This window comes from Delphinus delphis, chromosome 14 (assembly GCF_949987515.2).
Source record: "Delphinus delphis chromosome 14, mDelDel1.2, whole genome shotgun sequence".
In the NCBI taxonomy this organism is placed as follows: Eukaryota; Metazoa; Chordata; class Mammalia; order Artiodactyla; family Delphinidae; genus Delphinus; species Delphinus delphis.
In genome coordinates, this window is record NC_082696.1 from 25,415,286 (window position 1) to 25,437,657 (window position 22,372).

At 42.5% G+C, this 22,372-nt stretch overlaps 1 protein-coding gene across 1 annotated transcript in view; it reads right to left on the reverse strand.

Annotated features, from left to right (window-relative positions):
* The window catches only part of ARFGEF3 (ARFGEF family member 3), a 182,639-nt gene that overhangs the window by 64,457 nt on the left and 95,810 nt on the right, over positions 1-22,372 (reverse strand). The window contains exons 9-12 of the mRNA XM_060030511.1: positions 20,103-20,207; positions 18,668-19,001; positions 8,052-8,164; positions 6,388-7,298 (exon numbers count right to left, since the gene is read on the reverse strand). Coding sequence (XP_059886494.1) covers positions 6,388-7,298; positions 8,052-8,164; positions 18,668-19,001; positions 20,103-20,207 — 1,463 coding nt within the window. The remainder of the gene's footprint in view (positions 1-6,387; positions 7,299-8,051; positions 8,165-18,667; positions 19,002-20,102; positions 20,208-22,372) is intronic.

Genomic DNA, 22,372 nt, shown 5'->3' on the forward strand with positions numbered 1-22,372 from the left:
AAATTGGCAAAGGTCTTTTGGGCCCAAACTCCAGGCTTTTTGCACTCTGCCACACTGTACTTGCTTCTAATGTTGGGAAAAGATCCCAATCTATCATGTTCCTAACAGATCCTCTGTTTTCATCCATCCTTCTGATTGGTCTCATTGAAGTGTTACTGAATTTGGGGTGACAAATTATAGTAACTATGACCTTTAACATCTTCTGGCTATCTGGTTTTTTCTCTACTTATCTGTAACTAAAGTTCATTCTCTCTCTATAACTAAGATGTCCTTTACTGTTAACAGGAGGATGGATCACCTGCTTGACTGGTTACCAGTGCAAGACTGGATACAAGATTAGCATAAAATGACCCTGAAAAGTACCTTCCATGTCTAAGATAATGTGATGTTTCTTTTTAAAGTAAACATTAAATACTTGATGTGAAACATTTAACAGTACTGAAGAGTATAAACAATATGAACAACAGCCCTGCTTCTCCCAAGCCCCAATGAGGCCCCTCCCAAAAAGACTCAACTTCCTTCTGTGTGTTATGTGGAAATACAATCACAAATGAGATCATATGACATACATTATACTGCAACTAGGTGTTTTCTAAAAAATATACCTTAGACACCTCTTGATACTGGCACTTATAGATCTGCCTCATTCTTTTTTAATAACTGTGCGTATACCACTGCATGATTGTATTGTGATTTATTTAATTAATGCTTTACTGGTAGACACTGATATTTTTTCAATTATGAAAAAGGATGAAATGATGAAATAACACTTCTGTAAGAATATCTGTGGGATATGTTCCTAAAAGCAGAATAAACACATATATTAAGTTTGATAGATGTAGCCAAAATATTTTCCAAAGACAGGACGGGCCCGAGTCCCAGACCATCACAGAGCACTGGATGGCCTACCTGAGACTCAATGTAGGGGGAAGTTAAGGAATCTTTCTTTCTCAAGTAATCAGTTGAGTTTCCTACTCTATGCAAACCTAATCCTAACTGGTAGAGGCGAGGTTTTCTACCTGTATTTTACCTTCTGTTCTCCACAAAGATACGGACATAAATGTGCATTATCACCTTTTGGGGTGTTTAAATCATGGGGCCACAACCTGAAGCTGGCAACACACTTGCCTTCTGGTTCCGTACTCACAAAGTCAGAGCTTCTTCCGGAGACTATGGTCCATTTCTGGAAGGTGATGGGAGGAGGAAGCAATGAGGAAGAGAAGGGAGATGCCCTGGCTGGGCAGGGGATGGAGGTCTGTGGCTCGCTGCTACCTGGCAGCACCTGGAGGGTCGGCAGGACCCCGGAGGAGGACACAGGATGTGCAGGGGCGCCCCCAGCCTTGCCAGAACATTCCAGGCCCCACCCTGGCAGGGAGGTAGAGAAATCACGGGACCTCCCAGAAAGGCTGTGAAGTGGGACAACGGGGGCACATTGGTGATGTGAGAGGTGAGGGGCCTCCCTATCCAGATCCCACATAAGCTCCCACTTCTAGTTTTACCCTGGCATGGGGACCCGAGGGCTAGCAGAGATCAAATGTCTGGCCAGTTAGGCAGGCTGGAGGTCTGGAGGCAGATTTGTTTTAATTTAAATAAATAGATATTTCTTGCACAATTGAGATTCATACTAGCTCTACTACCTTTTCCGAAACTTGGTACTTCATAAATATCAGGTTGCTTGCAATTAGCCTCACACTTAGTCACAGTCAGTCTCAAGATCCTCACCAAACACCACCAGTCTAAGGAACAGCAATCCCAAAGCCACGTGCCCGTGCCCCTCTGTCAATGGCTGGGGGAGGTTGGCTCTTGCTTTCTGGTCCCCAAGGAGCACCTTACACAGATGCCACTTTGTTCTACGCAGGACCAGACGCATTGCAGCAGCCATCGCAGCTCACATCCAATACCATCTTCATAAAACCCATGTTTGTCGGAAGGTTTTCAAACTTCCCCACCAGAAGAAACTTGAATTGCTTTCGAAGGAAAAGCTCCCCTGAATCGTGTGGAATTCAGGAGGCTCATTTCAACTGTAAGTTAGCTGTTGGAGGACAGGAGCCCCTGAGAAATACCAAGTGGGGTTGACCTTAGCCAGGAGGGCAGACCCTGCTAACAAAGCAGGGACAAATGCTCGATGGAAGTTTTGGGGAAAATAAGGTTTGAAGCATTTGACACAGAAGTTAATAATGAGTAAAATATCTGGGTTATGACTCCGGGAGACTCCCTTCTCCCCTTCTCCTATTTTGGCTTTCATAACTTTCTCTTGGGTGAACAAAGGAAATATGCCGTCCCCTTGTCTCACAGGTACAGATGTTTCTCTTTCACTCATCTTTCATCTTGGAGGTGACATGTGCAAGGGAGGGAGAGCTCTGCCTAAGGCCAGACGTGGACCCAGCATCCAGTCGCTTCGGCTGACCCACAGCGACATTCAGTGTGAGCCACTAAACCACTAAACCATAGTGGTAACTGAAGAGAATCAGCTTATTGGCAGCAGGACCACAGAGTGACGGGTCTGTAGTTCAGATACAGAGACCAACTCCTAACTGGTAAAAGCGCTGTGGAGGTCACCAGAATCAAAAAGACAAATGCCTAACAATTTGGTTAGAGACAATCACCATAAACTGCATTTGGAAACAACCGAAAGATTCTGAAGTCTCTTTTCAATGTATTGATTTCTACACGTAAAAACTAGTGTCACAGCATGTTGGGTTTGACGGGACATTTTATAGACCTCTTAAAGTTGAGCAGTTTGCAACATTCATGGGGCCGCATTCTGGTCACATAAAACATACACGAAAGTGCTGTTGTGCACGTGCTACAAATAAGTATTGATTTGAAAGACACAAAAAAACAAATGTGAGGCTTTGCTTCAAATTTTGTAAAAAGGCTTTGCTAGGATTATGTTTCCTAATTCTCATAGGAAATGAGGCAGGCCCTTTGGAAGGCATTCTTTACCACTGTCACAACTCATTTAATCTGGAATTACTAGGAGATGTTGTTTGTAAACATGAATTTATCTGAGAGCTGAATCTTACATGCTTAAACGCTGAAACTTCTGCAGCCGAGTTATTTTGTATGGATAATTTTAACTTTAAATAGAAGGGCCTAAATATAATTTTACCATTTCTTGATGACTCAAGGCCATCATTACTGCAACCAGGGGCAGTGCTGTGATCTGATACACAGCTGTTTTGGGGGATCACTGATGGGTGCCAGGCTCTCTGCCTTGGCACCAGGGACATCAAGCTGGTCAGAGCAGGCTGCCAAGCTCCTCCCCGCAAGAATGCTTCCAGCTGGGAAGAGGCACAGGAGCAGAGGCCCTACCAAACTCCTTCCAACTCAGGCTTTACCCTTGATTCTCTCAGCACATGAACTATTCATAGCTTTAGGAACCAAAAAGCAAGTTCATCAATCTACAGTCAATAAATATGTATTGAGGATAAATCATGCATATCTTGCACCCTTAGGACATAGCACAGTGAAGTTTCTCTATAAATGTTGACTGAAGAAGCATTTGGGTGTGCACGTGTGTGTGTGTGTGTGTGTGTGTGTGACAGAGAGAGAAAGAAAGAGAGAGGGAGGGAAAGAGAGAAACAAAAAAGACATACACAAAACACATACCCTGGGAATGTTCAATAAAAGAATGTAAAATCTAATGATGGTGGCATAAAAGATATTAGGGAGAAATATAATTTTTTTTTTTTTTTTTTTTTTTTTTTTTTTATGGTACGCGTGCCTCTCACTGTTGTGGCCTCTCCCGTTGTGGAGCACAGGCTCCAGATGCGCAGGCTCAGCGGCCATGGCTCACGGGCCCAGCCGCTCCACAGCATGTGGGATCCTCCCGGACCGGGGCACGAACCCGTGTCCCCTGCATCAGCAGGCGGACTCTCAACCACTGCGCCCCCAGGGAAGCCCTAATTTTTAAGAAGAGTATTTATATATTTTTCTAGCTTTTCAATGAAACATGATTTTTTGGTGTGTGTGTGTATTCCTTCACACAAATCAAATAACCAAACTCTATTTTTATATCTAATTCCAAAAAGAAAAATATTGAGAAAAAATGTCGGGTAGCCTTAAAAATTGGTATTTTCATGCCTTAAAAAGAATCACAGTGCAGTCAGGAAAGCTGAGAAATTGCATGCATCTCTCCTAACCACGAGGTAGGTCAGAGTTACTGAGCAGCCCAGGATCAGAAGCGCCGTGTCTCTGCTGGTGCCTGCTGCTACAGTATCGGATCATTCTCATATTAAAACATGTTCTTCCTTAAATATCCCTGGATCAAAGTGTTTTTCTTGTCCTTTTGACAAGGACAATCTGATCACTTCTTAAAGATACCTAAGCTCCCTTTTAACAACACAGCAGTCCCTTCTACCAAGTTCCAGGAACTGGGCTAGAATTTTTTTTGTATTTGTGTGTGATGTTGTTTGTTAGAAGATCAAAAATGGGGTAGACAAATGTAGGAAGCATCACGACAAACACATGTTCAAGGCTCAGTGGTGGAAGAGCAAGCGGTGATCTTGGCTTTTGACGGTTCCATGTTGGTCCTCAGGGTCAGTCCTTTCTAGTCCTGAGCACAGGCCCAGAGAGGTCCATGCACCTCAATATCCTGTGGTCAAGAGACCCCTGAATTTCAGGGGAAGGCACAGTTGATCACCCTGGGGTCAGGCAATCAATTATTCCTGCCATAAATTTTTTGCACCCATTAATTGCTTTCTTTCTGTAGCACTGTGAGATAATAGAAAATATATACATTGGTCTCTGCCCCCAGTTCCTGGCACAGAGCTCCTAAGACCCTTGTGGTTTCCTAAGTGATAAGAACACTGGGAGCATCTCTCGTCCTCATATGTGTCTTCGATCTCATCCATGACCCAGGGCTCCTAAAACTCTTGTAAATTCCTAAGCAATAAAGAACACGAAGAGCATCTTTTGTTTTAATGAGGCGACTCTGGGTGGGCTCCCGGATGACTCCTCAATGGGAGTAAAGAATTTTGGGTTCCACCCCCATCACCCCATCGTCAAGAAAGGGGAGAGGGGCTGAAAATGGAGCTAATAATTGATCATGCCTGCATGAGGAAGCCTCCATAAAATCCCAATAGTAGGGGGTTCGGGAAGATTCCAGGTTGCTGGACACATCCACACCGGAAGGGTGACACACCTCAACTCCACGGGGACAGAAGATCCTGTGCTCAGGACCCTCCCAGACCTCACCCTACGTAGCTCTTCACCTGGCCGTTCATCTGTATCCTTTATCATATCCTTTTGTAAACTGGTAAACAAAAGTGAGTGTTTCCCTGAGTTCTGTGAGCTATTCTAGCAAATTAAGCAAGCCTAAGGAGGGGGTCATGGGAACCTCCGGTTTACAGCCAGTCCATCAGAAGCACAGGTAACTCGTGTTACCTGGGCTTGCAGCTGGTGTCTGTAGCGGGGGTAGCAGGTAGGTAGCGTCAGAACTGAGTTAAACTGTAGGACACCCAGCTGGTGTCGGAGGCTTTTGCTGCTTGTTTTGGGGGAAAACTTCCACACATTTGATGACCAGAAGCATCAGAAGTACAGTGTTCTGTGTGACCCATAAAAAAGGGAAGACACACAATAGGAAAGAACTGGGGTTTTCCCTACATAGAAAGGAAAAGGCTGGGTTCTCCCTTTATGAGTACCTTTCAAGAAAACAATCTTTAAATTAATTATTCCCTGTGTGAAACGCTGCTACCCTGTATTCTTTATCTCCTTCCTCCACCAAAATCCTAGGTGACCATCTTCTGCCCTTCAATAAAACTAGTATAACTCTCTGGTATACTTTGGCCAAGATGCCCACAGCACTCCTGTTTAAATTACGGTCTGGGTCACAATGTTGACATTTGACAGACAGGAAGGATCTGAGACTGGAGAATGTGATGTTGCCATAGTATACTGGAGTATCACACACACACACCGTTTGAAGTTCAGGGGAATTCAGAATATATTGGGAGGACAGCCTGCATCTGCTCCAAGACCTCATTTGAAATAATTTACACGTCAATAAACCAAAAGTGCAGTGCTCTATGATTCTTAGACACCAAGGCGTAGAAGCATAGGAAGAATTCAGTGTTTTGAGAGTGACAGATTGTCATTTTGTTTCAGTCAGTATTAGCTTTCTAGAATGCAGTTACCTCTTACCCTTCACTCCACACCATACAAATTTATCAACCTCACAGTGTATTCCAGCCATCGACGGCTGTGCACTTCAAGCAAACCACCACCAGTAAGTTAACATTCCTTTGCTCTCTCTAAATATAAGAAACCCAAAGATTCATTAAGATGCTCTGAGCACTTCAAACTTCACGCATGCTGGTAACTGCCCCTTAAGCAAAATGTTCTGAATGGTCTTGTTGACTATGTAGCAAAAAATGATTCACAAACCTGAGCAGAAGGTAGAGGCGAAGTTCTGGAGGGCCGAGTCCACCTCTTCCACGCTGGGCAGGGCCAGGAGGCGCGGCAGGAGGCTCTCCAGGGACTGCACGAACAGCCGGGCGCTGTGCTGATCGGCTTCCTGGTTCTTCAGTAGTTTGAGAGACAGAGCCGCAGTCCGCAGGGACCTGTGGCCCAGGCAGTCCCGAGGGGTCTGCTCCCCATCAACTAGAGAACAGTTGTCGGATCCGATGTCCGACACGTCAGACCTCCCTGAGTCCTTTTCTGCTGCCATCGAGTACTGATCACAGGAATCAAATTCCGTCCTAGAGAGGTCTTGGTCGTCTACGCTGAAATTGCTCTCACTGTATCTGGATCCGTAGGACCTCATCCTGCAGTCAACGGACAGGAAGTTAGTTATATCGGGGTAGGCAACCATGTGGCTCCTTTGAACCACATCTGGCTGGTCCACGGCTTCCGGTTCTGACACTTTACTCAGAGGCTCCTTGCCCTCCTGGACGGCTGGCGACTTGAGGCCATTCTTGTGGTTTTCGGAGTGGTCCTCGGGTGTGGTCTGACCCAACTCTCCCTCCAAAGTGGTTTGACCCGTGTCCGTGGTGACGCTGATGCTGATGTCAGGGCTCCGCTCATTCCCCGACTCCCAGGGCGTGTGTTCCGAGGACAGGACTCGCCGCTGCCAGCGGAAGTCAGCCTCATTGATCTCCATGGAGTCTCGGCTCGACTCGGCCCCGTCCTTCAGCTCCTCCAGGCGCAGAAGCAGCAGCTGGACCTGACTTTCGCTCAAGCCCTTGCCCTGGCTGAGCTCTTCTAAGGCCCCAAGCAAGGTGCAGACGCAGGACACGGCAGCATAGCAGGCTTCGATGCCACCCTTGATGCACGCCTCAGTCATGCCATCCATGATGCTGAAAGCGTTCAAAGGAGAAGACGGCATCAATACGCGAAACATAGAAAAAGGCTCCAAAATCTATAAGAATTGTCTGACTGGTGAACAGTCTAATATTCAAAACAGATACTGTGATTTACATGAAATCTGGGCAGAAAAATAAAATGAACAATAAGTGAAACAAACATGGTCAGGCTGGAAAGTGGCCCACCTTGAATCACACTCTCAGTTGGCTGGTTTATTTGAGTACAAATAAAGACTGTGGATGGGAATTTATAATCTTCACAAGGACAGGCACAGAATCATCTCACTTTTGTATTATGTTCAGTTTTCCAAAGAGAAAACATTTATAATGGCTATAGGATAATACAGACCTTCCTCTATCAAAGAACTGTATTTCTGAAGAGATGCATGTGACTACAACTATTACAAATCAGATAATATTCCATTTCCTAGAGGGGCTATATGTAAAGGACTCATATAGCTACAGTATTGTAAATCAAAAAGGATTTCCCTAAAATAACCCCAATGAAGAATTTTTGGACATTTCATCTGGTACACTTTTTTCTTGAAGTCAATGAAAATATGGAAAGTTATATGATTCTAAAAAAATTGAGGTAAGACTTCTCCTATGGCCTGCAGGTACATTATTAGTCCCATTTCATATAATATAGATTCAAACAATTTCAGGGATTTGGAAACAACGTTAAGAATATTCAGAGAAGCAGTCTTCACTAATCAATACAGACCCCCAAATGAGAATGTATCTTACAGTTTGAGAAGATCCAGATGAGACTTTCGTTTTGAAATTGATCTTTTTTTGGATTCGGGTTCAGTGGAGCTGGGTCCTGCCAAATCACAGAGACGCTGCGGGCTCCCAAGTAGCTTTAAGAATAAGGAAAAAAGAATAACAGAGAAGTGAATATCATAAAAAAGCAAAAGAACCGTGAGATCAAATAAGCATGTACATTCTCTATTGCACGATACAGTCTAAGGAGAAACACAACTATTTGCAATTCAAATCTTAATAAATCTGACCTAGGTGTTCTTGACTTAGAATGCACATTGGGTTCCTGGCTCCCCAGTTCAGGACTGGCTTAGATAAAGAGTATCTCGAGGGATTGTTTCAAAATTTTTTATAGCACAGAACCACAAGCACCTGCATCTATGTTTTTTAGTAAGCCTGGCCTGTAATTTAACTTCCTGATACTCTCCCTGTCTTATTTTGCTATCAAATTGGCTAGCTTCAAAAACTGGGTTGAGAAACCAGTTCCCTTTCTGTTCCCTGGAAAAGTTCATGTATTATTAGAACTAACCCATTCTTTGAATGTTGGTATAACTTGTTTCTAAAGCTGTATGGGACCACTAATTTTTTTTTCTTAATGGAAAGATTTTAACTACTGATTCAATTTCTTTAAAGATGATAGGACTACTTAGGTCCTCAATTTCTCCTTGAACCAATTTTTTAAAGGTTGTGTTATTTCCTAGGGATTTATCTATTATATCTAAGTTTTCAAATTTACTGGCCTAAAGGTGCCTTACTATCTTCCTTAATTTCTTTAATATTTGCAACATCTATGGTTATATGCTTTTTTTCCCCCATTCTTATTTCTATTTATTTGTTTTTACCTATTCTAGAATTTTCAATTGCTTTTGCCAGGAGTTCTTCGATTTCCTTAGTCTTTTCAGAGTCCTGGTGTTTTTCACTTTATTAATTCACTATATTACATTTGCTTTTTATCACATCAGTACTTACTGTTTTTATGCTTACTTTTCCTCCTTTCTACTTTTTTGAATTTAATCTGCTCTTCTTTTCCAAACTACCTAAGTTGGAGAATTAGAACATTAACTTTAGGCTTTCTGTTTTTTGATGTAAGTCACTGAAACTATAAATATCCTTCTATGCACTGTTTTGGCTGTATCTCACAAGTCTTCATGTATAGAATTTTCATAATTTTTCAGTCCACACTAATTTTTATTTCCATATGGTAGGCGTCTGTACAGAAAACTTCAAATTGAGACTAAGAAAAATTGATTAATTAAGTATATTGAAGCAGACATCCTACTGCTATGTCCATTATTTTCAAAGGGACTTATACTTGCAAGAAAATGTATATCAAGTAGAAAAAGTTACATATTTTTCTCTTTCCATATTTCTTTCCTCTGCCAGAAATTGGGAACTTCTGCTCTCTTGGAGGCACAAAGATGAAGCTTCCACTTTTTTCCTTTGACATCAAAAAAGCAGCGATAATGCCAGAGGTCAAGGCAGTCTCTCTCTTTCTCTCCCCCTCTCTCCCTCTGCCTGCCTGTAGGCTGGCAGCCAAGTGAAGTGGCTACGCCTCTGGGCCTCTAGCTGTCCCATCTCTTGTTAGAAGGACAAGTGCATTTCAGGGCCACAGGAGTGGGAAATCTCACTTTCTCTTGGGATCCCATTACATTCCCTAATCCAACTTTACCAGTAATAACTTAGGTGACATATTTTAATTCTCACATTGATCTTGTGTCTATTTTTCAGGTGCTTCAGAACCTGGAGCGAAAGGAGACTGAGTGGTTAGGCTTCTGGAGGACTCTCAACAAATACTTAAAGAAAAGCAAGACATGTTTAACCTCATCTTCTTCCGGTGGAAATGAGGAGCGTGGTGTCAGGGGCTAGGGTGTCACAGGTCTGATAAAGACTAGGGCTTCCTTCTAAAGCTGAAACATGGGAGAGAGAAAAGGAAGCAAGGTGTTCTTTTTGATGATGGAATGTTTTTTGGGGGGAAAGTAGAAGCAAAAAGAAAATGTACTTTGAAAAGCAAAATGTCCTGTATGCCTTTGATTAATAGGCACAGAACACACATGGTGGAGTGACAAATTAGAGAGAGAACAGGGAAATAACACACGGGCGTTCAAACTCCAGAAGGGTAAACAAACATTCTGGGTGCCCAGCGGTTTTCTCTGTGTGCATAAGCCCTGCACATTTTGGTTTCTAGGTTACCAACCTTCCCAAGCTATTGGTATTGCCACAGTAAGTGGACGCAATGCTTCTGAGAACAACCTGGCCCACGTGAGTCTGCCATGCTCCGCGGGGCAGCACGGCCTGGATGTGATCCCCTGGTGTCAGTTCCAGCCTCGCCCTGCAAACTGACCTTGGGAAGCTAGCAAATCTATGAAAAGGGGAAACCACAACTAATTTCCTTTGCAGTACTAAAGAAGTTGTTATTGAAAGTACACTGAGAACTACACACCTTGTAGGCGAAGTATTTACTTAGCATTCAGCTATCTAGTGGCTCTGCCGTGGGCAATAATCACTCCAGTGCCTGTCAACTCTCAGGGAGAAAGAAGGGATGCTGCTGCTTCAAAACACCCTGTTGGCAGATATTCTGTCTTCGGGTTTCTCCGTCATTCAGTTAAAACGTACACTTATTCTCATTCAAGCACTGTAGTATTAGGTACCAGGGGAACATACAAAACCAATGTATACAAAACTATAAGCACTGTAGTGTTAGGTACCAGGGGAACACACAAAAACAATGTATACAAAACTATATTTAGGGAGACAAGAAGCTTGTTCCACATTGTACTGGGAAGCAGTCAGTGTGATGAGACATATAATCAATTCCTAAATGGTGGGATGGGATTTACAGAAGAGCGAAATCAATGGCCTGAGGAAGCAGAGCCATAAAGAAAGAGGATTTTAACAGAGAGGCCGCTGTAATTAGAACATCTGGGTTTATGTTTTAGTCATACTGCTCACAAGGACTCTGGGCAAGTAAACCTCTCCTCATGTAGCCTCAGTTTCCCCATCTGGAAAATGGGCATAATATTATATCCCTAAAGGAGTTTGTAAATAAGCTAATATGAAGTGCCAGCAGTGTCTGCCTAGCTTATTGTGATCAACCACTTAACTGGGTGAAGTGGAAGTGTGGCCAATGGGCACAGAACAGGGGGAGCTAGAACAGAAGCGGGAAAGTAGAAATTGAACAAAGCAGGGTCAGTTAGATGGAATGAGGGTCCATCCTGGGAAATGACGGGACGTGAGAATGATGCCGGATCTGGAAACTGGGCAGAGTATTTCAAGCTTGATGGGAGAGGCAATAGGCACCATTAAAGAGTGGAAATTAACAGTGGTGATTTACAAACGTAAGTCCAGGAAAATAAAAGGAAGAAAAGAAGACAGGCAGGAGTCAAGGAAACCAGGTCGAAGGGTGCACTGCCTCAGGCAGGAGGTGATGAGAACCAGCTGTTTTCAGCCTCTGTATGTTTTTCTCTTCCTCAGGGCAGCAATAAGTTTACCAGATGTTTATCACTTTAAAGACTCACCAAGTACTTATACAAACTTTACTGCATTTTGAACTGGCAATCTTTGGAATACTGCCACTATGTACAGATAATAAAATGGTTAAGTCCAGAGTTAAATGATTCAGCTACTATAACCTAGCTGGTAAGTGGCAGAGAGAGGATTCATACCTTGACTCAGACCCAGGTTCATTAAAGGGGTAGCTGAACCAGTGGTAGGAAAGGAGTCGCTAGAATCATCTGCATTATAATATGAAAATCAAGTCCAGTGAAAATGTGTGTAGAGAAGACCATAGGCTTGGGGTCAGATGGAGATCTGCACTCTTTCTCTTTCTTTTGACCCTGGGCAAATCATTTGACCCCTTGAAGTCTTAGTTTCTTTGTGGAAGGGAAAACTTTCTTTTTGGGGTAATGTACAAGCTGAGTATAAAATCATTTTGAAATCCAATTCTGGCAAAAGTGAATAAACATATACATCTGTGGGGGCCTCTGGAGTCTGGAGAAAAAGCTACAAAGATAAAGTACACCAGCAATGGTATACTGATGCCCTATAATCAAAGTCTACATTTTTGTCAGCACTTAAAAAATTTATAAGAATCTATACACTGATTAGTAAGATGGCAGAGCAGAAGGACATGCTCTCACTCCCTGTTGTAACAACACTGGAATCACAACTAACTGGTGAACAATCATTGACAGGAAGACACTGGAACACACCAAAAATGATACCCCACATCCAAAGACAAAGGAGAAACCACAGTGAGACAGTAGGAGGCACACATGCAATCACAATAAAATCAAATCCCATTAACTGCTGGGTGAGTGACTCACAAACTGGAGAACAATTATACCACAGAACTCCACCCACTGGAGTGAAGATTCTGAGCCCCAGGTAAGACTACCGAAGGCTGGGGGTCTGGCAATGGGAGGAGGAATTCCTAGAGAATCAGACTTTGGAGGCTAGCAGGATTAGACTGCAGGACTTCGACAGGACTGGGGGAAACAGAGACTCCACTCTTGGAGGGCACACACAAAGTAGTGTGCGCATCAGGACCCAGGGGAAGGAGTAGTGACCCCACAGGAGACTGAACCAGACCTACCTGCTAGTGTTGGAGGGTCTCCTGCAGAGGCGGGGGGTGGTTCTGTCCCACCGTGAGGACAAGGACACTGGCAGGAGAAGTTCTGGGAAGTACTCCTTGGTGTGAGCCCTCCCAGAGTCCGCCATTAGCCCCACCAAAGAGCCCAGGTAGGCTCCAGTGCTGGGTCGCCTCAGGCCAAACAACCAACAGGGACGGAACCCAGGTCCACCCATCAGCAGTCAATCGGATTAAAGTTTTACTGAGTTCTGCCCACCAGAGCAACAGTCAGCTCTACCCATCACCAGTCCCTCCCATCAGGAAACTTGCACAAGCCTCTTAGATAGCCTCATCCACCAGAGGGCAGACAGCAGAAGCAAGAAGAACTACAATCCTGCAGCCTGTGGAACAAAAACCACATTCATAGAAAGACAGACAAGATGAAAAGGCACAGGGCTATGTACCAGATGAAGGAAAAAGATAAAACCCCAGAAAAACAACTAAATGAAGTGGAGATAGGCAACCTTCTAGAAAAAGAATTCAGAATAATGATAGTGAAGATGATCCAGGACCTTGGAAAAAGAATGGAGGCAAAGATTGAGAAGATGTAAACATGCTTAACAAAGACCTAAAAGAATTAAAGAACAAAAAAATACAGATGAACAATAAAATAACTGAAATGAAAAATACACTAGAAGGAATCAATAGCAGAATAATCAATTGCAGAACAAACAAACAGAGATGAACAATACAATAACTGAAATGAAAAATACACTAGAAGGAATCAATAGCAGAATAACTGAGGCAGAACGGATAAGTGACCTGGAAGACAGAATGGTGAAATTCACTGCTGCGGAACACATTAAAGAGAAGAGAATGAAAAGAAATGAAGACAGCCTAAGAGACCTCTGGGGCAACATTAAACACAACAACATTCCCATTACCGGGGTCCCAGAAGGAGAAGAGAGAGAGAAAGGACCAGAGAAAATATCTGAAGAGATTATAGTCGAAAACTTCCCTAACATGGGAAAGGAAATAGCCACCCAAGTCCAGGAAGCGCAGTGAGTCCCATACAGGATAAACCCAAGAAAAAACACGCCGAGACACATAGTAATCAAATCGGCAAAAATTAAAGACAAAGAAAAATTATTGAAAGCAGCAAGGGAAAAACGACAAATAACATACAAGAGAATTCCCATAAGGTTAACAGGTGATTTCTCAGCAGAAACTCTGCAAGCCAGAAGGGGGTAGCATGATATACTTAAAGTGATGAACGGGAAGAACCTACAACCAAGATTACTCTACCCGGCAAGGATCTTATACAGATTCAATGGAGAAATCCAAAGCTTTACAGACAAGCAAAAGCTCAAAGAATTCAGCACCACCAAACCAGCTCTACAACAACTGCTAAAGGAACTTCTCTAAGTGGGAAACACAAGAGAAGGAAAGGATCTACAAAAACAAACCCAAAACAATTAAGAAAATGGTAATAGGAACATACATATGGATAATTACTGTAAACGTGAATGGATTAAATGCTCCAACCAAAAGACTCAGGCTTGCTGAATGTACACAAAAACAAAACCCATATATATGCTGTCTACAAGAGACCCACTTCAGACCTAGGGACACATACAGACTGAAAGTGAGGGGATGGAAAAAGAGATTCCATGCAAATGGAAATCAAAAGAAAGCTTGAGTAGCAATACTCATATCAGATAAAAGAGACTTTAAAGAATGTTAGGGCTTCCCTGGTGGCGCAGTGGTTGAGAGTCCACCTGCCGATGCAGGGGACGCGGGTTCGTGCCCCGGTCTGGGAGGATCCCACATGCCGCGGAGCAGCTGGGCCCGTGAGCCATGGCCACTGAGCCTGCACGTCTGGAGCCTGTGCTCCGCAATGGGAGAGGCCACAGCAGTGAGAGGCCCGTGTACCGCAAGAAACAAAAACAAAAACAAAAAAAAAATAAAGAATGTTACAAAAGACAAGGAAATACACTACATAATGATCAAGGTATCAATCCAAGAAGATATAACAATTATAAATATATATGCACCCAACATAGGAGCACCTCAATACATAAGGCAACTGCTAACAGCTATAAAAGAGGAAATCAACAGTAACACAATAATAGTGGGGGACTATAACACCTCACTTACACTAATGGACAGATCTTCCAGACAGAAAATTAATAAGGAAACAGAAGCTTTAAATGACACAACAGACCAGATAGATTTAATTGATATTTATAAGACATTCCATCCAAAAACAGCAGATTAAACTTTCTTCTCAAGTGTGCACGGAACATTCTCCAGGATGGATCACATCTTGGGTCAAAAATCAAGCCTCAGTAAATTTAAGAAAATTAAAATCATATCAGGCATCTTTTCTGACCACAACACTATGCTTTTTTCCACAGGGAAAAAAACGTAAAAAACACAAACACACGGAGGCTAAACAATACATTACTAAATAACCAAGAGATCACTGAAGAAATCAAAGAGGAAATCAAAAAATATCTAGAGACAATCGATAATGAAAACACGAAGATCCAAAACCTATGGGATGCGGCATAAAGCAGTTCTAAAAGGGAAGTTTATAGCTATATAAGCCTATCTCAAGAAAAAAGAAAAATCTCAAATAAACAATCTAATGTACACCTAAAGGAAATAGAGAAAGAACAACTAACAAACCCACAGTTAGGAGAATCAAAGAAATCATAAAGATCAGAGCAGAAATAAATGAAATAGAAACAAAGAAAACAATAGCAAAGATCAATAAAACTAAAAGCTGGTTCTTTGAGAAGATAAACAAAATTGATAAACCATTAGCCAGACTCATCAAGAAAAAGAGGGAGAGGACTCAAATCAATAAAATGAGAAATGAAAAAGGAGAAGTTACAACAGACACCGCAGAAATACAAAGCATCCTAAGAGACTACTACAAGCAACTCTATGCCAATAAAATGGAAAACCTGGAAGTAACTGACAAATTCTTAGAAAGGTATAACCTTCCAAGACTGAACCAGGAAGAAATAGAAAATATGAACAGACCAATCACAAGTATGAAATTGAAACTGTGATTAAAAATCTTCCAGCAAACAAAAGCCCAGGACCAGATGGCTTCACAGGTGAATTCTATCAAACATTTAGAGAACAGCTAACACATCCTTCTCAAACTCTTCCAAAGAATTTCGGAGGAAGGAACACCCCAAACTCATTCTATGAGGCCACCATCACCCTGATCCTAAAACCAGACAAAGATACTACAAAATTACAGACAAATATCACTGATGAATATAGAGGCAAAAATCCTCAACATAATACTAGCAAACAGAATCCAACAACACATTAAGAGGATCATACACCTTGATCAGCAGGATTTATCCCAGGGATGCAAGGATTCTTCAATATATGCAAATCAATCAATGTGATACATCATATTAACAAACTGAAGAAGAAAAACCATATGATCATCTCAATACATGCAGAAAAAGCTTTTGACAAAATTCAACACTCATTTATGATAAAAACTCTCCAGAAAGTGGGCATAGAGGGAACCTACCTCAACATAATGAAGGCCATATACGAGAAACGCACAGCAAATATCATTCTCAATGGTAAAAAAATGAAAGTATTTCCTGTAAGATCAGGAACAAAACACGGATGTCCACTCTCACCACTATTATTCAACATAGTTTTGGAAGTCCTAGCCATGGCAATCAGAGAAGAAAAAGAAATAAAAGGAACACAAATTGGAAAAGCAGAAGTAAAACTGTCACTGTTTGCAGATGACATGATAGTATACATAGAGAATCCTAAGACGCCACTAGAAAACTACCAGAGCTAATCAATGAATTTGGTAAAGCTGTAGGATACAAAATTAATGCAGAGAAATCTCTTGCATTCCTATACACTAATGATGAAAAATCTAAAAGAGAAATTAAGGAAACACTCCCATTTACCACTGCAACAAAAAGAATAAAATACCTAGGAATAAACCTACCTAGGGAGACAAAAGAACTATATGCAGAAAACTATAAGACACTAATGGAAGAAATTAAAGATGATACAAACAGATGGAGAGATATACCATGTTCTTGGATTGGAAGAATGAATATTGTGAAAATGACTATACTACCCAAAGCAATCTACAGATTCAGTGCAATCCCTATCAAATTACCAATGGCATTTTTTTTACAGAACCAGAACAAAAAAATCTTAAAATTTGTATGGAGACACAAAAGACCCCAAATAGCCAAAGCAGTCTTGCGGGAAAAAAGCAGAGCTCGAGGAATCAGCCTTCCTGACTACAGTCTATACTACAAAGCTACAGTAATCAAGGCAATATGGTACTGACACAACAACAGAAATATAGATGAATGGAACAGGATAGAAAGCTCAGAGATAAACCCACACACCTATGGTCAACTAATCTATGACAAAGGAGGCAAGGATATACAATGGAGAAAAGACAGTCTCTTCCATAAGTGGTGCTGGGAAAACTGGACAGCTACATGTACAAGACTGAAATTAGAACATTCCCTAACACCATACACAAAAATAAACTCAAAATGGATTCGAGACCTAAATGTAAGACCAGACACTATAAAACTCTTAGAGGGAAACATAGGAAGAACACTCTTTGACATAAATCACAGCAAGATCTTTTTTGAGCCACCTCCTAAAGTAATGGAAATAAAAGAAAAATAAACAAATGGGACCTAATGAAACTTAAAAGCTTTTGCCCAGCAAAGGAAACCATAAACAAGACGAAAAGACAACCCTCAGAATGGGAGAGAATATTTGCAAACGAATCAACGGACAAAGGATTAATCTCCAAAATATATAAACAGCTCATGCAGCTCAATATTAAAAAAACATACACCCCAATCCAAAAATGGGCAGAAGACCTAAATAGACATTTCTCCAAAGAAGACACACAGATGGCCAAGAAGCACATGAAAAACTGCTCAACATCACTAATTATTAGAGAAATGCAAATCAAAACTACAATGAGGTATTACCTCACACCAGTCAGAATGGGCATCATCAGAAAATCTACAAACAACAAATGCTGGAGAGGGTGTGGAGAAAAGGGAATCCTCTTGCACTGTTGGTGGGAATGTAAATTGATACAACCACTATGGAGAACAGTATGGAGGTTCCTTAAAAAACTAAAAATAGAGTTACCGTATGTCCCTGCAATCCCTCTACTGGGCATATACCCAGAGAAAACTGTAATTCAAAAAACATGCACCCCAATGTTCATGCAGCACTATTTACAATAGCCAGGTCATGGAAGCAACCTCAATGCCCATCAACAAACGAATGGATAAAGAAGATGTGGTCCACAGATACAATGGAATATTGCTCAGTCATAAAAAGGAACGAAATTGGGTCATTTGTAGAGACGTGGATGGAGCTAGCGACTGTCATAGAGTGAAGTAAGTCAGAAAGAGAAAAACAAATATTGTACATTAACGCATATATGTGGAACCTAGAAAAATGGTACAGGTGAGCCCGTTTGCAGGGCAGAGACTGAGACACGGATGTAGAGAACAAACGTATGGACACCAAGGGGGGAAGCGGCGGCGGGTGCGGGGGGTGGTGTGATGAATTGGGCGATTGCGATTGTCACGTATACACTGATGTGTACAAAATGGATAACTAATAAGTACCTGCTGTATAAAAAAAAAATAAAATTCAAAAAAACCAAAAAACATATACATCTGCACAGACAGTATCTGAGGGAGCAAAATGAAAGCTCAGCCTGGGGTCCAGTCAGATGCATGTAGTTAAAATTATCAAATGGCTTTGCTTCAGTGAGCACTTATCAACACCCCCTTAGTCCAACTCCCAACACATGCACACACAGCCCCCAGTGCTAAAGATACTATTTGTTACTGGATACTGTACAGAAGCAATTAAGTTCCAGCAGGCGACTGACAAACATTTTCTAAGTACTTCCTTTGTGCAAGACACGGTGCTCAGCCCCTCTTGGCAGACCTGGTGGCATCCTTCACTGCCTCCCTACCTCTTTCATTATTTTGATGGCTTCCACCCGGTGCTGGGGTGGGGGATAAAGCAGCACGCGGTGATAGAGCGACTGCAGCACGGGCTTCATGGAGTCCACTGACCCCACCAGCCGGACCAGCTCAGCTGCGATGTAATAGATGGTCCGAGCCACGGGCCCACTGAGGGCTGGTGCGGTGGAGGAGCAGCCTGACCCCCGGCCGTGGTCAGAAACCCCTGGAGACGCAGAGTCCGATTCGATGCTGGTACTCGTGTTGCCGCTATGAGCAGAGGTGATAGTTTTGTCATGAATTGGATTGCCCAGGATCACGATGAGAGCAGGGCAAAGGTTTTTCCTGAGAAGAGAACGAGAAGAAAGGAAAGTTTCCCTACAAGCCTAATGATAAAATACGAATACTATCCTGAGGGTAAATGCCAGGTGCCTTAAAAATGACAAGTAAGGGCTTCCCTGGTGGCGCAGTGGTTGAGAGTCCGCCTGCCGATGCAGGGGATACGGGTTTGTGCCCCGGTCCGGGAAGATCCCACGTGCCGCGGAGCGGCTGGACCCGTGAGCCATGGCCACTGAGCCTGCGCGTACAGGCTCCGCAACGGGAGAGGCCACAACAGTGAGAGGCCCGTGTACCGCAAAAAAAAAAAAAAAAGACAAGTAATAGTTGGGCTCTTTACTGCTCCTTCTTCTGGCTACCTTCTGCCCCAGCGTTCCCTGACTCCTCATCACTCCTGGGGATATCAACAGAATACTTTGCCTCATAATTCAAGCTGGGGTTAACTACATAAAATATCAAGAGAAGCATTAGAAATCATCTTATGTGAGGAAAATGGACTCAAAATGCTAACTTAGTTATGAAGTTTCATTTTACTATGAGTAACAAAGTTATTTATACTCCTCATTTGAGAAGTTGGTTTAAAATTCTGACACATATCATATCCATAGCATTCGACTTTCTCCCTGTCAATAAGCGCAGGAACCCAGAGCAGTTAGCTGGCTGCCTGAGGGTCCTGTCACTTGTGTGAATCTCTGACTATGATTAAGAGACTAGTATTCAGGTTGAGATGGAGAAAGTACCAGGGTGAGGCTGAGAAGAAGGCCCAGTTTTGGCGAAGGTGAATCGCCTCGCCTGTGCAACTCTCTGGTGCCTTTATATGATTTAGAACGTAGGCTCTCATGATCCTATGATGGAAAACAAAATGCAAAAGGGCCTTGGGAGGCATAGTTTGTTACAATAATTATCGCTTTCTCTCCCCTTTCTCTCTGTAGCTCCGTCTGGTGCATATAAGCAAAGCTATCTCCTTACTTTCCCTCTAATATATTTACACATAGATGAAATGGCCAGTGAGGCATGGATGCCCTGGGAAGGGACCCGCAGAGCCAGCTAGAGCGAGCGAGCCCCCCAGGTTGGGGTGGAGCAGGGGTCGGCGTCAGGATGAACACTCACCAGATGAGGTCCGTGAAGCCTCTGTGCAGCCGCATGGAGGAGGAGGAACTGCTGAGCACGGACAGAACGCACTCCAGGTACAGAAGCTGCAGCTGCTGACTGTCACTGCAGAGAAGCAGAACCAACATACAAATGCACGCAAGGTAAAGGCGAAACTAAAGAGGTGACGTGTGGAAAACACTGGGGAAATGTTAGGTATCACAGGGTGTTAATTTTGGGGTAGGGGGCAGTGGTAGTGTTATGGGTTGACTTGTGCCCCCCCCCCCGCTTTCATATGCTGAGGTCCTAACCCCTGGCACCTCAGAAATGGTCTTATTTGGAGTTGGGACCTTACACAGGTAACCAAGTTAAAGTGAAGTTATTAGGGTAGATCCTAACCCAATACGACTGGTGTCCTTATAAAACAGGGAAATTAGGACACAGAGATACATAAGGAAGGAAGACAATGTGAAGAGACATGCGGAGAAGACGGTCGTCTACAAGCCAAAGAGCGAGGCCTCCCAGCCCTGAGAAGGAACCAACTCTGCTGACATCATGATCTCCAATCTCCAGCCTCCAGAAGCACGAGACAATACATTTCTGTTGTTAAAGCCGCTTGGTTCGTGGTACTTTGTTATGGCGGCCCCAACAAACTAATACAGTTAGGATGATTTTTCTGTAATAAACTTTACTTTTTAGAACAGTTTTAGATTTACAGAAAAACTGAATATGGTATGGAAAGTGACCATATTTTATCCACCCCTGCACGTGGTTTATCCTGGTAAAGATGTTATTAACATCTTACCATTAATGAACAAATTAACAGCTACCATTAATGAACAAATATGGATATATTGCCTAAAGTCCACAGTTTATTCCAGAAATATTAATTTTTAATATGTTTAATTGTCTAAATATGTTTCAGATGTTTTATTGTACCATGATATCTTTTAGATGATTAATGCTTTACTAACTTGCATTTGGCTTTTCTTTATTTTTTTGAAAGCAGCATGGTTTTTCAACAGATGAATTATTTTTCTCATAATTATTACTATGGGGTTCCTCAACAGAACCAGATTAAAAAATAACAGATAAGTTTATGGGATGCACATTTTTATACCTGGATTAAGTTTTCTGCCTAATCCACCAGAAAGTATTAAAATCCAGGTGGGTGGTCTTTCTGATCATCACTTGACTCATAATTAAGAAAAATAATTATTAAATGCCCTTACTGAAAAATGTCTATCTTTCAAACTGTCAGTCGAACATCACAAAACTGAAATAACTATAAACAATAAAGAGTCTCAGTTTCTGAAATCACTGGAAATAAACCCAGAGAAAAGCTACAAGCAGTCAAGTTCCCTAGGAGTACATATCAGCAAAGCGTGCTGCAGCAATATGGCAACCCCAAGGCATCAGACTTGGTGACAGAGAGAGCTCATTGCCAAGGAAACTGGCCTGGGAGTCTCCTTGGAGACTGAATGCGGCAGCTTTTCTGTGGGCTGCTGCAGTCTGGAAAAATGAGTACTCGTGGCCTGGCACGCGTCATGTCATTAGAGGAGCACCTTCCATGCATGCCCCTCACTAGATACACATATGTGTGTGCACAGTGTGTACGTTTCATATTTGTCTGACTATAGACAGACGAATCTGTGAGCTGCACAGGGCAGAAAGGCGCCTAGAAACTAGCCAACTCTTTCAGCACACACTAGGGAACATCTGCCTACTTAGGAGGGCTGTGAGTCACTTTGTCTGGCCTTTTGTTTGAACAGGTTGAGCACCTACTGGTCTCACTCTCTGCTCGTCTCTGGATTTCCTCCCAGGCCCATGATCCACAGAGAACAACTCTCGTGGGTAGACCAGTGGTCCATGAAGGAGAAACAGTGCAGCCCTGGCAGGGTTACTGTGACAGCAACCTGGCAGCACATCCTCGATTTCTGGAGTTCTTAAAATTTTGTTTCGCTTTGAACTATTTTGATTTTGCCTCCCTTAGAAACAGATTCAAATTTAGTTAGAAAAAGGAGAGAGGGAGTTGCATAAGGAGTGGAATGGAATTAGAATACACAGTATGAAGGCTCAGCCTCGCCTCATTGATTCCAAGATGCCTCAGTATAGATTCCTCTCCGACATTCTGTACTGAGAAGAGAGGGAAGTGGGGAGAGGGTGGTGGGAAACCAACGGGCAGAGAATGAAAAAGTATCTTTCTAATCCCAAGTATCCTTCCAAAAATTCTTGGATTTAAACAGCATCACGTAACTCAACTTGCCTAATATAGAGCTCTATTAATATTG